Source organism: Alligator sinensis, unplaced genomic scaffold (assembly GCF_000455745.1).
Source record: "Alligator sinensis unplaced genomic scaffold, ASM45574v1 scaffold363_1, whole genome shotgun sequence".
NCBI classification, from domain to species: domain Eukaryota; kingdom Metazoa; phylum Chordata; order Crocodylia; family Alligatoridae; genus Alligator; species Alligator sinensis.
This window is the reverse complement of record NW_005843317.1, coordinates 141,140-156,600: the sequence shown is the minus strand read 5'-3', so window position 1 is coordinate 156,600 and position 15,461 is coordinate 141,140. Positions and strand designations below refer to the sequence as shown.

The window sequence follows — 15,461 nt, the reverse complement described above, 5'->3', positions numbered from 1 at the left end:
ACTGCTGTTTCCATAAGCCCCAATGTGCTGCAATAATCTCTCCTGGCATCATGCTGCTCCCCTGAGGGCATTAGGGTCTCTGCAGGAAGAGTTTCTCCTCCAGACCTTCCCACCTCACTCCCTGCAGAACAGTGCCCTATGTCTAGTATCCTGTTCTGCTCCCCGAAGTGCCCCTCTGGGTCTCCCACCTGCGCCCTCCTGCTTAGCAAGCAGCCCTCTCACCCTGATCTTCATCGCCAGCTGCTTCCCAGTGAGCGCATGCCCATTCGAGTCCTTACGGACGTGTTTTGCAGGTAAAGCCACCAGGGTGGTGACATAATCCTTCAGGCAGTCCTGGAAATCCTTCTCGAAGTCTGCAAGGGGAGACATGACCCAGGCATCCGTGATTAAGAGGGCTGCTTTCTAGCACAGGCAGTCAGGGCTCATGTCCTGGGGCTGAGGGGAACGACTGCACTGAGCCCACCTCTGCTGTGCAAAAGAAAACCAGGGTGATTCCTGCGGGGCCTGGAGGAGACGGTACTTGACAGGGTTCGGGACATCCAGAGTGGTAGGGGGTTTAGGAGCACTGCAAGGTGGGGGAGATGCAGCCGTAGCAGGGAGTGGGAGCAGCGCTGATGAGGTCAGGATGTAAAACAAGACCCCTCTCTACAGCTATCTGGGGGGAACCTGGAAGCCACACGAGGCCTGTTCGACAACCCAGCTTATCGGGCTACTGCCCTGCCCTCAACTACCATGTCTTGGTGCAAAAGTGAATGTACATTTGGGAGCCTGTCCTCAGAAAAACCAGTGTGGACTTAGGAGCAAAGATAAGGGCAGGCCACCCAATGATGAGCAGAGCCGAGTTCAACACCTAATGGCAAGAAAAGCACCTCTGATCTCTGTGAGGCTGTCCGACCCGCGGTCACTCTGGATGCTCATCCTAGACCCAATCGCTGGCCATGCTTATTCAGTGCCAGATGACCTGGCAGCCCTGGAAGCAATCCCAGCTTCCCTTGGTCTCATTTACCCATGCTCTGCTCTGTCCCCGCTCTCGTCGCATCTTCTCTTGGCCCCTTGTCCTGACCTGGACAGGTGACCTTGGACTCACGGAGCTATCCTCCTTGGACCCGTCGGTCAACACAGTGCCTGCTGCTGGGCATTTCCAGTGGTCCCCAATCTCCCCTTCTAGCCACTCCCATGACTTGAGGCTTGCAGGTACAGAAGCCATCTATGAACCAAGTGAACTTGTACTCTGGTGGGACACTTTTGCAGTCCCTGAAGAGCTCCTTCCCTGGGTCTGTTTGACTCCTCAGCCTAAAAACTCTGTTTATATCCCTGGCCCGAGTACACCCCTTTTATTCCCCAAACTTTACATTTTCTTAACGCGGCACAGAGGCTAATCATTGGCATCATCAGTTCTACTCTGCTCCAGCCATCATCTCATTAGCTAGCTGGTGCCCCACGCATTGTAGCCTATTCCCATTTGCAGTTTGCTCCAAGTCAACTGCTTGCTGCTTTGACAGCTTGGACCCCCGCGTCCCTTTAGCTCCCCTCCATGGTCTCACTCTTAGTATCAGGGGTTGGGGTGCTTGTTCCAGGGTGGAAGGAGGGAAACATGGGTGACGAAGGCAGGAGTCGTTTCAAGCTACTTACCTCCTAAGCGATTACTGCGTGTGAAACGAGTACCAGGATGGGGCATGAGGTAACACTGGGTTTCTGCTGCCTTCAGGACTTTCAAGACCAAATCATTGCCTGGAAGTGACTCCAGATCCTGTGCGCCAAGATAGGGGATGAATTTTCCATGAAAAGTGGTTTCCCCTGAAAGCATGTCTCAATGCATGGACCAGCATGCCTCAGCAGGCCTCGTTACCTTTATGACGCGTTTCAGATGCTCCTGGCCTCCTTCCACTCCATAGGTGGAAGTGTGTTGCCAGTCACGGATCAGCAAGTCCAGATGCTGCAACAGAGACCAGAGGAGAGTGGGGTTGCTGGGGGCAGGGTTGGTGACTGGCCTAGGTCGCTGGTGCATTCAAATATAGAGCCCATGGGTAAAAAGCCAGAGATGAGGGACACCATCCACCTCAACTCACTGACACCAGGACATGGGGAGCACAAAGACGGCCACTGCTCAGAGTAGACGCTCTTAGGGAGCGAGGTGGGAGGGGAACTCACCTGAACAGGGTAGAGATTGAAGTTCTTCCCAACTTCTTCTGCAACCGTAATGAACATCTGAGATTGAAAAAAAACCCAAAAACCCTTGTGTTTCTCTCTATTATTACTGTAAGTCTACAGTGCAAGGGATGGACTCCAACCTTCATGGCTTGGGGCAACAATAAAAATGAACTAGATCCCTCCAAAGAGCCCCCAAACAGTGAGAGCCAAAACTAGGTCACCAAAGCCAGGCACCCTATAATGAAAGATTCAACATAAATCATAGCTGTGAATCCAAACACCATGAAAAAGTCCAAGAAAAGCAAAGCAGAATACCCACAACTGATCTCACTTAAGTCACAGACCCACAGTCAAATTTAGAAACCCCAGGGTCAAGCCAGAAAATTCCTCCCTGAGGGCAGCAAGCCTATAATACACAAGCAGAAGGCAAAAGGGAATAACTGAAAACATTGAAACGGAGAACAGGGACAGTGGCATTACTCTTCACAGGGAAGGTTCAGTCTTCAGGCGAAGGGTCAGCTCCCAGACTACTAGCGCAGTTTGGGGGCAAGGTAAACAGCCAACAGTGGCAGAAGAACAGGTTAGGGACCGTGTAGAAAAGCTGGATGTGTACAAGTCCACGGGGCTGGAGGTGGGGGCACTTCCCTTCATTTGATGAGCTTTAGTTCAAGAGACCCACTGCCACTTTTAAGTACAGGGATGCTGCTACACAAGGCACAGGAGGCTGCTGGAGCGTGGCAATTGCCATGCACCAGTAGACTTGATTAATTGAGTCTGGTCCAAAGCAGTGGAAATCCCGGGCATTGGAGCAGCCTCCGTACTCGTGTATATGCACCCAGAGATACTAAATTTAATGTGCATTTGGAAAAATACATTAATTCATGTGCGAATACGCCCACCAAGAAGGGATTTAATAGCAGCCTTCAACTACCTGAAGTGTGGTTACAAAGAGGATGGAGCTGGACTGTTCTCAGTGGTTCAAAATGACAGAACAAGGAGCAATATATATAGCCTCAAGGTGCAGCAAGGGACATTTAGGTGAGATATTAGGAAAAACTGTCTCACAAGGAAGATAGCAAAGCACTGGGACAGGTTACCCAGAGAGGTGGTGGACTCTCCATCCTTGGAGGCTTTTAAGACCCTGCTAGACAAAGCTTTGGGTGGGATGATGTAGTTGGGGCTGGTCCTGCTTGGACCAGGGGGGTTGCATGACATGATCTCCCGAGGTCCCTTCCAACCCTCATTTTCTATGACTCTATGATTCTGTGTCTGGATCATGATGGGATAACTGAGTAAGCCAAGAAAAATGTAGGCAACAGATACGGTAAAGAAACAGACTCTCAGTAATCCACTATCAATACCCCCAGTGAAGACATCTCACTCGTAGCAGGACCTGGGGAAATACACACTCCATGCATGTTCTCTCTTACTTTGGGGGCTTTTTGGGGCCTTACCAGTATCTGATGTTGTTCCACAAAGGTGACATCCATGAAGTTAGTGGAGGCCCCAGTGTCTAAGACACCTGGGACAAATTTGTCCACCCTAGACCAGTGTTGTAGGCAAAGGCTGACTAGCAAGCGTGTCTTGATGGTTCTCAAAAGCTTAATGCAGGTTGAACAGTCTGCCTGCACCATCAGCTGCAGGCCTGGGCCATGCCCCTCCAATGAGGTGGATGAGGAAGGAGTGGGTATCCCCTCCCTTGGACAGGTTGGGGCAAAATGCCCCAATGCTCTGCAATACAGGCAGAAGTCTGGGGAATGAAAATAACCCTTCTTCTCTGGGGGAAACCTCTTCTTTTTGTCGATCTGCACAGCATCCACAGGGAGTGGTGCCGGCTCTTCCAGGGGTCTAGCCCACTCACGTGGCCAAGGTGTGGTGTCACGTTCCTGTTGATGCTCATCTGTCTGAGCAGCAAACTGGGGGGCTGAGATCAGTAAGGCCGTCTGTGGTAGCTCATCCTTAAATGTGGCTGAAGTGGAAGTGTTAAGCCACCTTGTTCTGCTCAGCGGGCATGTCTACATGAAACACTATGTGTACGTAGCATGGGCAGGCACAAACCATGACACCACCACTACTGCGCAGTAGCAACAAGCTACTGCGCAGTAGGTCATTGCTACTGCGCAGTAGGGTCAGAAACACCCTGTGCAGTGCCGGTACTGCATAGTGCTGGTGGTTACTGCGCAGTTGGGTGCACATGTAGATGTGCACCCTATCAGCAACCAGCCATCTAAATCAGTGGCACAGCTTGACACCCTGCCCTTGCCCGAGGGTCTGAAAAGCCCACTCTGCAAAACAGACCCCATGCAGGTCCCCAAAGATCTTGCCCATGGCCTGGATAAAAATCTGAGCCAAGTCTAGATATTCAACTGCTAATAAAAGAGATGACAAAGTTGGGAATTCACATGCAAATGAATACATCGAGCTGTTTGGAGACGATGAAAACGTTAATGAAGCACCTGACTCAGCCAGAGATTTCTGTTCCTATACAGTGCACGGCTTTCCAATCACAATTTTAAATGAGCTGCAGAGTTTGGACTTCTAATCACTAACTCGTAGGCATTAAATGATATCTTGTAGTGCGTGAATGTCAACCTCTGACCCGCAGGCTGTATCTGGGAGCATAGCACCATGTCATATGATTTATGGGGCTCCCCATGGAGGTGGAAATTTGGTGATGGGAAAGCAGTAACACCGCTCCCCTGCTGCCAAATTTCCAGACCCACGGGGAGCCCCAGGTGGCATAGACACTGGATCAGGTGCCTGATCCCAAAATACAAGGCAGGGTAGGTGCGGTGCCAAGCTCCAAAGTCCAATCCCAGCATAGGGGGGCCATGATGTGTTGGTATCAGGCCCCTGAGACCCAATCCCAGCATGCAGGGAGGCAGGAAGGGGCAGTGTTAGGCTCTCGAGACCCAGTCCCAGGACATGGAGGTGCGGGGAGTAGGAGGGGGCAATGCCAGGCCCCAAGGCCCAATCCAGCCCATGGACTGGCCTCATGCCACTCAGCTGGCCAGCAGAGCCAAAAGATGTGAGCATAACAGTGGTAGTAAATACTATTATAGCTCAGTTGTATACACCAAGTAATAATAGTAATGCTATTAAATCAGAGTAATGCTAATTTTAGTACACTGCTAATTGTGTATCAATAGGCCATGTCAGCATACCCCGACTCCCGTGTTCACCCTCCGATGAGAAGCCGCAGACTTCCTAATGTTTAAAAATAGCCCCATAAATCCCAGCCTGAGCTCCTGACTAATTCTCTCAGTCCAGAATACCCGGGGCCAACTACAGTGAAAACGTCCCCTACACACACAAGGTGTTATGCGTCTCCTGGCCAACTCACCTCCAAATAATCCTGGTCCACAAGCTTAAACTCTGATAAAATGTTGAAAATCTGCAATTTGAATCAGAAGAAAAAGGTAAAGCAACCACTACACAGACCCCACCTTGCTCACTGCAGCTGGACATCTTCTTCTGAGCCCTCCCCAGCCCACTCCTTGCAAGCCAGGAACTCCTTCCAAGATCTCCATCATGGTAGGTCTAGCATGGACCTAGAGCCAGTGCTCCCTCACCTGGTAGGAGCTAAGCAAGATGCTGAACACAGACAGCTTGATGCTGGTCTCCAACTGGCGCTGCAGGTCCATGGAGCCCTCTGTGTCCACCAGGAACACGGCCACCTGCAGGGGTGGAAAGACAGAAGGACATATGCATCCGACAGCGGTGATGGGTTCTGCACTAACGCTGCTGGGGTCATTTGCCAAGATCAGGTCTCTATATGGCCTCAATTGATCCTTCCACCAGGTCAAAGGGAGCTTCAAACCAGAAGTGTGCCCACGGCTGGGATCATATCCCCCCATCAATGGCTTCTACCTTTCCCCAGATCCCTTCATGCCCCCATGTCCTCCATGCATTTCAGCCAGGTCTTCTCTCTTTACCTCCCACTGGATCCCCTCTCCCGTTCATTTCCCTAGGTCACCCACACTTACCTTTCCTTGTGGGACCTGGACCCATAGGGGCTCACCCCACATCCACACCCCCTTAGTCACAGTCTCCGGCCCAGATCGCCACTCAAACCCTTCCAGTGGCTCATCATCACTGCCCATCCAGGATGCATCCTTGTCTTCCTGTAAAGGGAAGCAAGGAAGTAGGTAGAAGGGAAAGGAGCAGAAAGTAAAATTAAGAGGCTGTGACTTAAATGATTACACAGTCCGGTGGCTGGCAAATTGGCTTGGGGGTCGCACTCAGAGACTGGTGGTGGGGGAGGGATTGACTTGGAAGGATATGGGCAGTGGGGTCCTGCAGGGCTCGGTCCTTGGACCTGCACTCTTCAATATCTTCATCGGTGACTTGGATGTGGGAGTGAAGTGTCCGCTGTCCAAGTTTGCAGATGATACTAAATTGTGGGGTGAAGTGGACACCCCAGAGGGTAGGGAACGATTGCAGGCAGACCTGGATAGGTTGGAAAAGTGGGCAGGACACAATAGGATGCAGCACAACAAGGACAAGTGCAGAGTGCTGCACCTAGGGTGCAAAAATATCCAGCGCATCTCCTGGCTGGGAAGTGACCCTCTCATATGCACAGCAGTGCAAAGGGATCTCGGAGCCATAGTGGACTCCATGATAAACGTGACTTGTCAATTTTGGGCCATCCCCAAGCAGGGAGTCTGTACCAGGGTATGCAGACCCTCAGCCCATCTCCTTGCCAGCATTAGGTGCATGCACACAATGAGGTGGCCTGGGGCTCCACAGACCCAGTGCAGTCTCCTGGCTGCTTCCCGCAGCCAGCCTCAGACCCCCGTGCAAGCTGCATGCAGCCTCCCTGTCTCCAGCTGCAAGCAGCCCTCTCTTTACCCCCTCCCAGCCCTTTGCCCTGCCCCTCTCCCCCTTCCACCCTCCCCAACTGCAAATTTAGTATGACATCCCACTTAGAAACATTAACTCTACCCCATCGTGTTCACTCCCTCCACCATTCCCTTTGGAAGGATTTCTGTGCCTACTCACCTGGTTCTGGAGCTGGCGCAACAGACAGGTCATCAGGAAGGATTTCCCCCGACGCTGTTCCCCAATGATGGAGATCAGGCAGACAGGAGCGTCCCCCACATCTCCCTGCTCCAGGCATTGGCTCAGGGCCTCATTAGCAAGGGCCAGGCCACCCTGATCATCCAAAGATATGATCTGCACTGGACACTTATGTTTTGAAGTTTTTGGATGCTCCTTCTGGAGTGAGAGAGGAAGGAAGGTCAAACCCAGGATCCCCAAGGTTCCTGAACCAGCCAGCATTTCTACTGCGGGGAGAGATTGGGACCGGCAACCCCTGGAGGACAAAGACCACTCCACCAGTGTCTCCATCATCAGACCCTAGCACTGTCAAGGGGGAAAAGCCCCTGTGCCTCATTGCTCAATTATAGCCATGTGGGCTCACCAGCTTCACCTTTCCCCATCCTGGGTCTATTATCCTGCAGTCCCTGGGACTCAGTCATCCAGTGGCAGCAGAAATTATAATAGAGAAAGGCTGTCAGAGACTTCCTTGCAGGTGAAGCAAGACACAGTACTCAGTCCCTACAACCCCTGCACATCAACCCTTGGTTTGGGACCTAAAACAGAGGATCACAAGAGATGTCGCAGGAGAGAGGCACCTCAGGTGTCTCTGCGTGCACACAAACACACACATTTATTTCCCGATTAGCAGTCAGTGAGGAAGGTGGAAGAGTTGGCTGGGCCTAGCAGGTCAGGTTAGGAGACCAAGGAACAGAAAGTCATCCCTGAGACAGATTTGAAATGCTGGAGGGATGCAGGTGACAGGAGAAAGCATGAAAGGTGGACAGTGCAAAGCAGAAATGAAGCACTGGTACCCCCAGGCGAGCATGCCCAATTGCCCCCTAGACATCACGCTCCATGCAAGACAAGTTGGTTCAACTCCAAAATATCCCTAAGGGAGCTGGGGATAGAGCAACAGCCTGCAATAAGTGGAGGAAAGGAGGAAGCAAGCTAATGCCACATCCATGGGCCTGTGAAACCCTCAGCTCCTGCCTAGCTATGGACCCTTCCTGACATCTCCTGGATCCGTGCCCACAACCACGATATTGATATGGTCCTGCCCCTTGCCATAGCCTGTTTTCCTGACTACATCTGGCGAGGTGTCAAGAACAAAGCAGTCCCAACAGACCAGAACCGCGGTTCCCCAATGTTTTGGGCTCAAGGCACCCCTCACAACATTCACGCTTTTGTTGAGCGCAGAGCAATTCTTCCATTGTAAAGAGCTCAGCAAGGCCACAACAGGGCAGAAAGTTTAATGCGATAGATTTCTATTCGAAATCACTGGGTTTTGCTTGCCAGTCATGTTTGCCCACCTAACTGTGCCAACATTGAGCCTCACCCTTACAAAGGATCTCAGGGCAGCTCAGGATGCTGCAACACCCTGGACTGAGCATCTCTGTTCAGGAGTATCTGCTGCTTGGGGCCACCTGAAAGCTTGCAAAGAGAGATTTTTCCAACTATTTTAGTTGGTCTAATAAAAGATATCGGATTTACCCAAACAACTTTGTCTTCTCATCTGTCAGGCACCCAAGGATGAATGTATCCCACTTTGCTGAAGTCCCTGAAAACCCATTATAATGCATCTTCTTTTTTCACACCCCATCATTTGAACAACATCACAAAAAGTAGCGTAGTTTCATAGTTTCTAGGGTTGGAAGGGACCTGAACAGATCATCAAGTCCAACCCCCTGCCTTGGGCAGGAACAAGTGCCGGGATCATCATACCCCAGCCAGATATCTATCCAACGTCCTCTGGAAGACCCCCGAGGCAGGGGAGGGCACCACCTCCCTTGGGAGCCCAGTCCAGAGCCTGGCAGCCCTAACCCTAAAGTAATGCCTCCTGATATCAAGCCTGAACCTGCTCTCAATCAATTTGTGGCCATACGTTAAGCTTGTGGGGGGGGAGTCCCACCTATTTCTTATATTAAGAATATGTCATAGACCAAAGCAGGGTGGAAGAGGAATGGCACATAAGCATCTAACCCCATTTGTATGTTTATAAAGTGGCCCAGGAACTGCCTCACAAATAAGGACAAAGACGGGTAGTGAATTTGCCACTATTACAGCGTGAGAAAAGACCGTCCTCCTGGAAACAGAAGTTTCATTTATCTGACCAAAACTCCTACTGCTGGGTCTCTATCCAGAGTCTAACATAGGGTCTCCTAACCCAGGTCACTAGGGTTACAGGCAGACAGCTATTGTATCACTAACAAGGGATAACAAAATTAAGCTGTTGCGAGATAGCCGTTACATCTGCATGATTTCCCTGCAATAAAAAGTGCACCAAAGCAGTTGCAACTTGCACCCAGGTCCGTTGTGGGTTAAAATTAGTGATTTCTTTTTTTTGTATTACTACCAGCCTGTGGATGTTATAGTTACACTGGACGTGCTGATACCCACTCCTGAGCAGATGCTCACTCTTCCGTTAAGCCACTTCTTATGTCCCCTAAGGAGGAAACACCAGAGAGATGCTCCCTGTGCCTCAAGAAGGGTGTTTGCACCTGAAAGCCTATAAAGAACAATTTCCAGCTATTGAGTTGGTCTCATAAAATATAGCACATTGACCTAAAAACCTTGTCTGCCTAACCCCATAGCAAGGAAGAGAGCAACCTTGTTCTCTGGGAAACTCAGAGTTAAACCTCAACAGAAACTCATGGACTCATGGGATAAGTAGGCCTGGCAGGGCCCTGAGGAGGTCACATCTAGCAACCCCCTCCTGCCTAAGTCAAGAATCTGCGAGTCTGGGTTTGAATTAGGGTTAGCCTGGCTTCTGGGGCCACAGAGTCACAGCCTGTGAGGCATAGTCAAGAGTTAAGTAGTACTGGTCATACTGGACTCCCTTCATTTGGACAATCTGTGCACACTGTCAGGATACTTTGAAGTGAGATTATACTTCTGCTCGTCCTCCTGCTCCTCTTCCTTATAGCCTTGTTTGTTCTCGTAGAGACTGAGGGCTGCTGTATTTAGTAACAAGGACTCTTGCTTGCAATTAAAGATTTTTATTTTTTGCAAAAACCTAGCTGGTCTAATAAAAGATATCACTGTTAGATCCTGACTCCACGCGGCGCCCAATGACTAGGGCGTTGCTCGCTACAGCTTGATTCAGAATGGAGACGGCTTTGGGCCAGGTCCCAAACCGCCCCCTAAAAAACAGCAAGCTGGGGACCTGCCCTGAACAATAGTTCTTTTTTACATTTATACCCTTTAGTTCAGGTTTATTAACATTCACTCCACCTTCATCCGTCCTCCTGTTCTACCCATTTCTCCTCCCGTCACCGTCTCTGCCTCTGTCTACTTCATTAACATGGGCTCGCCTGTGCATTTCCTTCATTGACGTGCCTCTCTGCTAAGAGCGCAGGCGTAAGGCCATGAACCCCGGTACTCTCGGCCAACTACGGGATCTTTCTAGTTTTCTGCTGACTTCAGCAGCCTCTCCAAGGTCTAGCTTCTACCTTATCTCCTACCGATAGCTGCTGGGCTGCATCTCCTTTCCTTTTGCTTAGTGATGTATTCATCCTGCATATTATAAAGCATATTATTCCCTTTGTTAAAGAAACTACTTGCCTAAGCATCTGCAAGGTTATTTTAATACATTATTCTGCCTTGTGTCAGCGAGATTGCTGAGACACAGATTGAAGCCTTGTTCCAGCTGTGAATTGAGTGCTTCCCCAAAAATCCAAATTACTGTCACCCTAACAATTGCCTCTGCCATGAGTCCTGATTGCTTGTACACAAACAACACTAGAATCATGCCCTACTCAGGCATGGCACTGGCCAGGTTTATCTGTTGAACATAGAGATGCATTAAAATATAGCCCCTAGCTCAGTGAAAAGTATTCCTGGTTCCCATGCCCCTTTTATACATCTATCGAAACAACTTTTTGTTTACAACATCCACCTCCTAGATCTCACCAATCACATTGATGTGAAATCATTTATATCCAGTTTTCCCTAGACATTGCTACCTTGCCACAAGATGGGAGAACCTGGTTACTAGGACACACGGGGTGTGTCTACACATTCATTAATGCACTTTAGGTACTGCACATTTAGGGCCTATGTACACGACACAAGATTTCCCGTTTATGCCGCCGCAACTGGGTTTCTGTTTGCACGAGTTGGACGTCCCACTGCTTTAAAAGTCTTTTTGGTGTGTTAAACTAAAACTGCTTGGACATAGTTTAGTTTCGGACATACTTACCATTTTCATGAGAAACAAAGCTACATCGAGACAAACCGCCGATGCAAAACATCAGCTGCTTTTGCTGCTGGCTGGTAATGGCACCAGTAGATGACGCAATCAAGACTTGCTGCCTGGCTGACTTTTAAGCCAGTGGCAGGGAAATGGAGGGGAGAGCAGCAATGCTGGAGCCAAAAGGCAAGGCTGCTCCCTGGGCTGTGTCAGCAGCTCGCAGCGGGGCCTGATGGAGACCCACAGGAGCGTCCTGGCTCCATTGAAAGAAGCAATCTCCCAGCTCAGCAGGGCAGCCGGGCCAAGGAGGATGGCATCAAGGGATCTTAAGGGCCACAGACGCTGGACCCTTGAATGGGGTGGGCTGAGGCCCCATGCCCCAACTATTCCATAGATTCATAGATGTAGGGATGGGAAGGGACCTGAGCAGATCATCAAGTCTGACCACCTGCCCTGGGCAGGAATGAATTCTGGGCTTATGTGACCCCAGCTAGGTAATTATCAAGCCTCCTTTTGAAGACCCCCAAGGTCGGAGCCAGCACCACTTTCCTTGGAAGCTGGCTCCAGATCCTGGCCACCCTGACTGTGAAGTAGTGCCTCCTGATGTCTAGCCTGAACCTACTCTCAAACAACTTGTGGCCGTTATTCCTTGTTACTCCGGGAGGTGCTCGGGGGAACAGGGACTCACCCATTTCCCACTGGTCCCCCCTGGTAAGTTTATAGACGGTCACTAGATCCCATCTCAGCCTTCTCTTGTGGAGGCTGAACAGGTTCACGTCCCATAGCCTCTCCTTGTAGGGCCTGCCCTGCTGCCCCCGATCATGCGAGCGGTCCTCCTCTGGACCCTCCCCATGCCGACCACATTCCTCATCCTGAAGTGCGGCACCCAGAACTGGACGCAGTACTCCAGCTGCGGCCTGACCAGTGCCACGTAGAGGGGGAGGATCACCTCCTTGGACCTGCTTATGATGCATCTGTGGATGCACGACAAGGTGCAGTTGGCCTTACTGACCATGTCCTCACACAGGCGGACAACGGGCATCTTGGAATCGATGATGACTCCGAGATCTCTTTCTGCCACTGTGCTTTCGGGAAGGGAGCTCCCCAGCCTATTGGCATGCTGCTGGTTCTTTCTGCTCAAGTGCAGCACCCTGCACTTGTCAGTATTGAATCCCATCCTATTCTTATTTGCCCATCCCTGTAACCTGTCCAGGTCCAGTTGTATCCTGTCCCTCCCTTCTAGTGTGCCCTCCTTGCCCCAAATCTTGGTGTCGTCAGCGAATTTAAACAGGGTGCTTTTCACCCCCTCATCCAAGTCGCTGATAAAGAAATTGACAGTGTGGGCCCGAGGACCAAGCCCTGGGGGACTCCACCGCTTACATCCCTCCAGGTCGAATATGACCCATCCACCACCACTCTCTACATCCAATGATTTTGTGACCTGATCGTAGAAGGCAATCAGGTTGGTCTGACAAGACCTGCCCCTAATGAACCCATGCTGGTTGCCCTTGAGTATCATCCCTACTGTTGGTCCCCCACAGATGTGTTCCTGGATAATTTTCTTAAAGAGCTTCCCCATGACCAAAGTAAGACTAACGGGCCTATAGTTGTCTGGGTCCTCCCTTTTTTTGAAAATGGGGACCACATTGGCATTCTTCCAGTCTTCTGGCACCTGGCCAGAGCACCACAAGTGCTTGTAAAGCCGTGCCAGGGGCCCCACAATGACCCCTACCAATTCCCTCAGCACCTTGGGGTGGAGAGAGTCTGGGCCTGCCAGTTTGAACACGTCCAGCCTCTCCAGAAGTTCCCTAACTTGGTCCTCCCTGACCCTAGGCCTGGCAGAGTCTCTCATGAGTCCATCCTGAATCCTGGTGGGGGAGATGGACCAAGAGAGGTGGTCTGCTTCTGCTGTGGGAGAACAGGACACTTTTCACGGGAGTGCCCAAGCAGCCCCACAGAGTGCTGGAGATCTGATAGTTCCCCGAAAGAGCATGTAGAAAGATGAAAGGAAACAGATGTTGGCAAACGGAGGGACTGTAGTTATGCCTCTGGGGGAAGACAGCACCGTATGGAGCCGTCCCTTCATGAGAGCATGGGTGGGGAACCGCCCTGTTCAAGCCACATTGGACTCAGGGTGCACCCAGTCGTTAGTGCGGGCTAATCTCATCCCACCCCAAATGGCTAACAAGGCAATGCCAGTGAGGATGGTCTGCCTTCACGGCGAGACCAAAAGGGTCGAACACCGGTAGGCCCAACTTCGAGTCATGGAACATCAAAGTGATCTGTTAGTGGGAGTGGTCGCATGCCTGGTGTGTGATATGTTGTTAAGGCGTGATTGAACTCTGCGCTATGGTGTCCTAGAAAGGGTATGGGATGCTGAGACTGGACATCAGTGGCTCAAGGATCACAATGGGTGGCTTGGGGAGCTTGAAGATGGCAGGGAGTTGGTGGAAGATGCTGAGAAGGTGGACCTGCCCACCAAGCAGTGGCAAAATTTTATAAATCAGGGGTGTTACAGGTTGTGTGTCATACACTTCAGATAAAAACACCCAAGAACTTCCGTGTACCACCCACAAGCCAAGGGCCTCGTGGAGCACCTCAATGGCACTATGAAGATGATGTTGTGATGGTGATCCCCGGAAGTGGGATTTCCTGCTCCCTTTAATTTTATTTGCTATCCGAGACACCCCACAGGACTCAAAGTACTCGTCGTTAGAGCTCATCCTGGGACACCGGCACCAAGGTCTGCTGCAGGTGCTATGGGAAAGCTAGGAGCAGGATGCAGGGAAGGTAAAGACCCCAGCCACCTACCAGTGGGAACTCCAACACCACATATAGCTGGTGCAGAACTTAGCCAGGAACAGCTTCCAGGAAGCACAACAGCCCCAGGAGGCCAGGTATGATGCACCCACAAAGGAAAAAGGAGCTCAGGCCCGGTCAGAGGGTTCTGGTACTTCTGCCAACATCTGCAAGTAAGCTCTTAACTCAGTGGCAAGGCCCCTTCGAGGTGATCTGCAGAGTTGGTCCAGTGGATTACGAGGTCCACAGGCCCAGGGCATCAGCGGGAAAGACAAATGGATTCCTCCGCTTGTCCTAACATTTTCCTAATCTCCTCACGAATCTCCCCAACAGAAGCCCCCTGTCCCAAAACCAGATGGATTCCTCCGCTTGTGCGTGGACTATCATCGCCTCAATAAAGTGGCAGTCTTCGACGCATTCCCACTGCTGCACATAGCCGAGCTAGTGGAGCTTATAGGGAATGTGCAGTACATCACAAAGCTCAATTTAGCTAAGGGGTGCAGGCATATACCTGTAGCCAAAGGAGACTGAGCAAAAACAGTCTTCAGGACCCCATCGGGCCTATACGAGTTCATCTGGATACCATTCAGACTCCACAGGGTGGTAGTGTCATTTCAACGCCTAATGAATTGGATCCTGGGGCCACATGCCAGCTACGCCACGGCCTATCTTGATGATGTCATCATCTTCACCTAGACATGGGCCAACACCCAAGAGTGCTACGAGTCATACTCTCAAAAAATTATGGGAAGCAGGGATGACAGTAACCCACGGAAGTGCGCGCTGGCCCAGAAACAGATGAAGTACCTGGGCTTCCTAGTAGGGCGGAGTACCATCAGGCCGCTAGCTGCTAAAGTAGAAACTATCCGCAACTTTATGGTGCCCCAAAACAGAAACCGCATTCCTTCCTCGGGTTGATTAATTATTACCAGTGGTTCGTGCCCCATTTCTCAGAATTGGTGGCACCGCCCGCAGAAGCTCTGAAAGGGCGAAGGACAAGGGCCATAAAATGGACTGCAGAAATGAGGCATAATTTTGAGCTCGTAAAGAAGGTGTTATGTGAAGACGTAGTAATACACACAGCCGATTTTCACAAACTTTTTATCTTACAGCTGGACGCCTTGGAGACAGCTATAGGGGCTATACTGACTCAAGAGGCTGGAATTCAAAGACCCATGGTGTATGTGAGTCATTAGCTGCTCCCCGCAGAGACATAGTACACTATGATAGAGAGGGACTGTTTAGCGATCTGATGGGGAGGGAGTTCAAGCTTCTAACAGAT

General features: G+C 50.8%; 1 protein-coding gene across 1 annotated transcript in view; it reads right to left on the bottom strand.

Annotated features, from left to right (window-relative positions):
• LOC112548607 (RING finger protein 112-like) overlaps window positions 1–12,422 on the bottom strand; it is a 16,626-nt gene extending 4,204 nt beyond the window's left edge. The window contains exons 1-9 of the mRNA XM_025194820.1: window positions 12,393–12,422; window positions 7,153–7,368; window positions 6,138–6,275; window positions 5,724–5,828; window positions 5,495–5,545; window positions 2,152–2,208; window positions 1,850–1,936; window positions 1,633–1,750; window positions 223–353 (exon numbers count right to left, since the gene is read on the bottom strand). Of these exons, the coding sequence (XP_025050605.1) occupies window positions 223–353; window positions 1,633–1,750; window positions 1,850–1,936; window positions 2,152–2,208; window positions 5,495–5,545; window positions 5,724–5,828; window positions 6,138–6,275; window positions 7,153–7,368; window positions 12,393–12,422 (933 nt within the window). The remainder of the gene's footprint in view (window positions 1–222; window positions 354–1,632; window positions 1,751–1,849; window positions 1,937–2,151; window positions 2,209–5,494; window positions 5,546–5,723; window positions 5,829–6,137; window positions 6,276–7,152; window positions 7,369–12,392) is intronic.
• Between the last annotated feature and the right edge of the window lie 3,039 nt (window positions 12,423–15,461).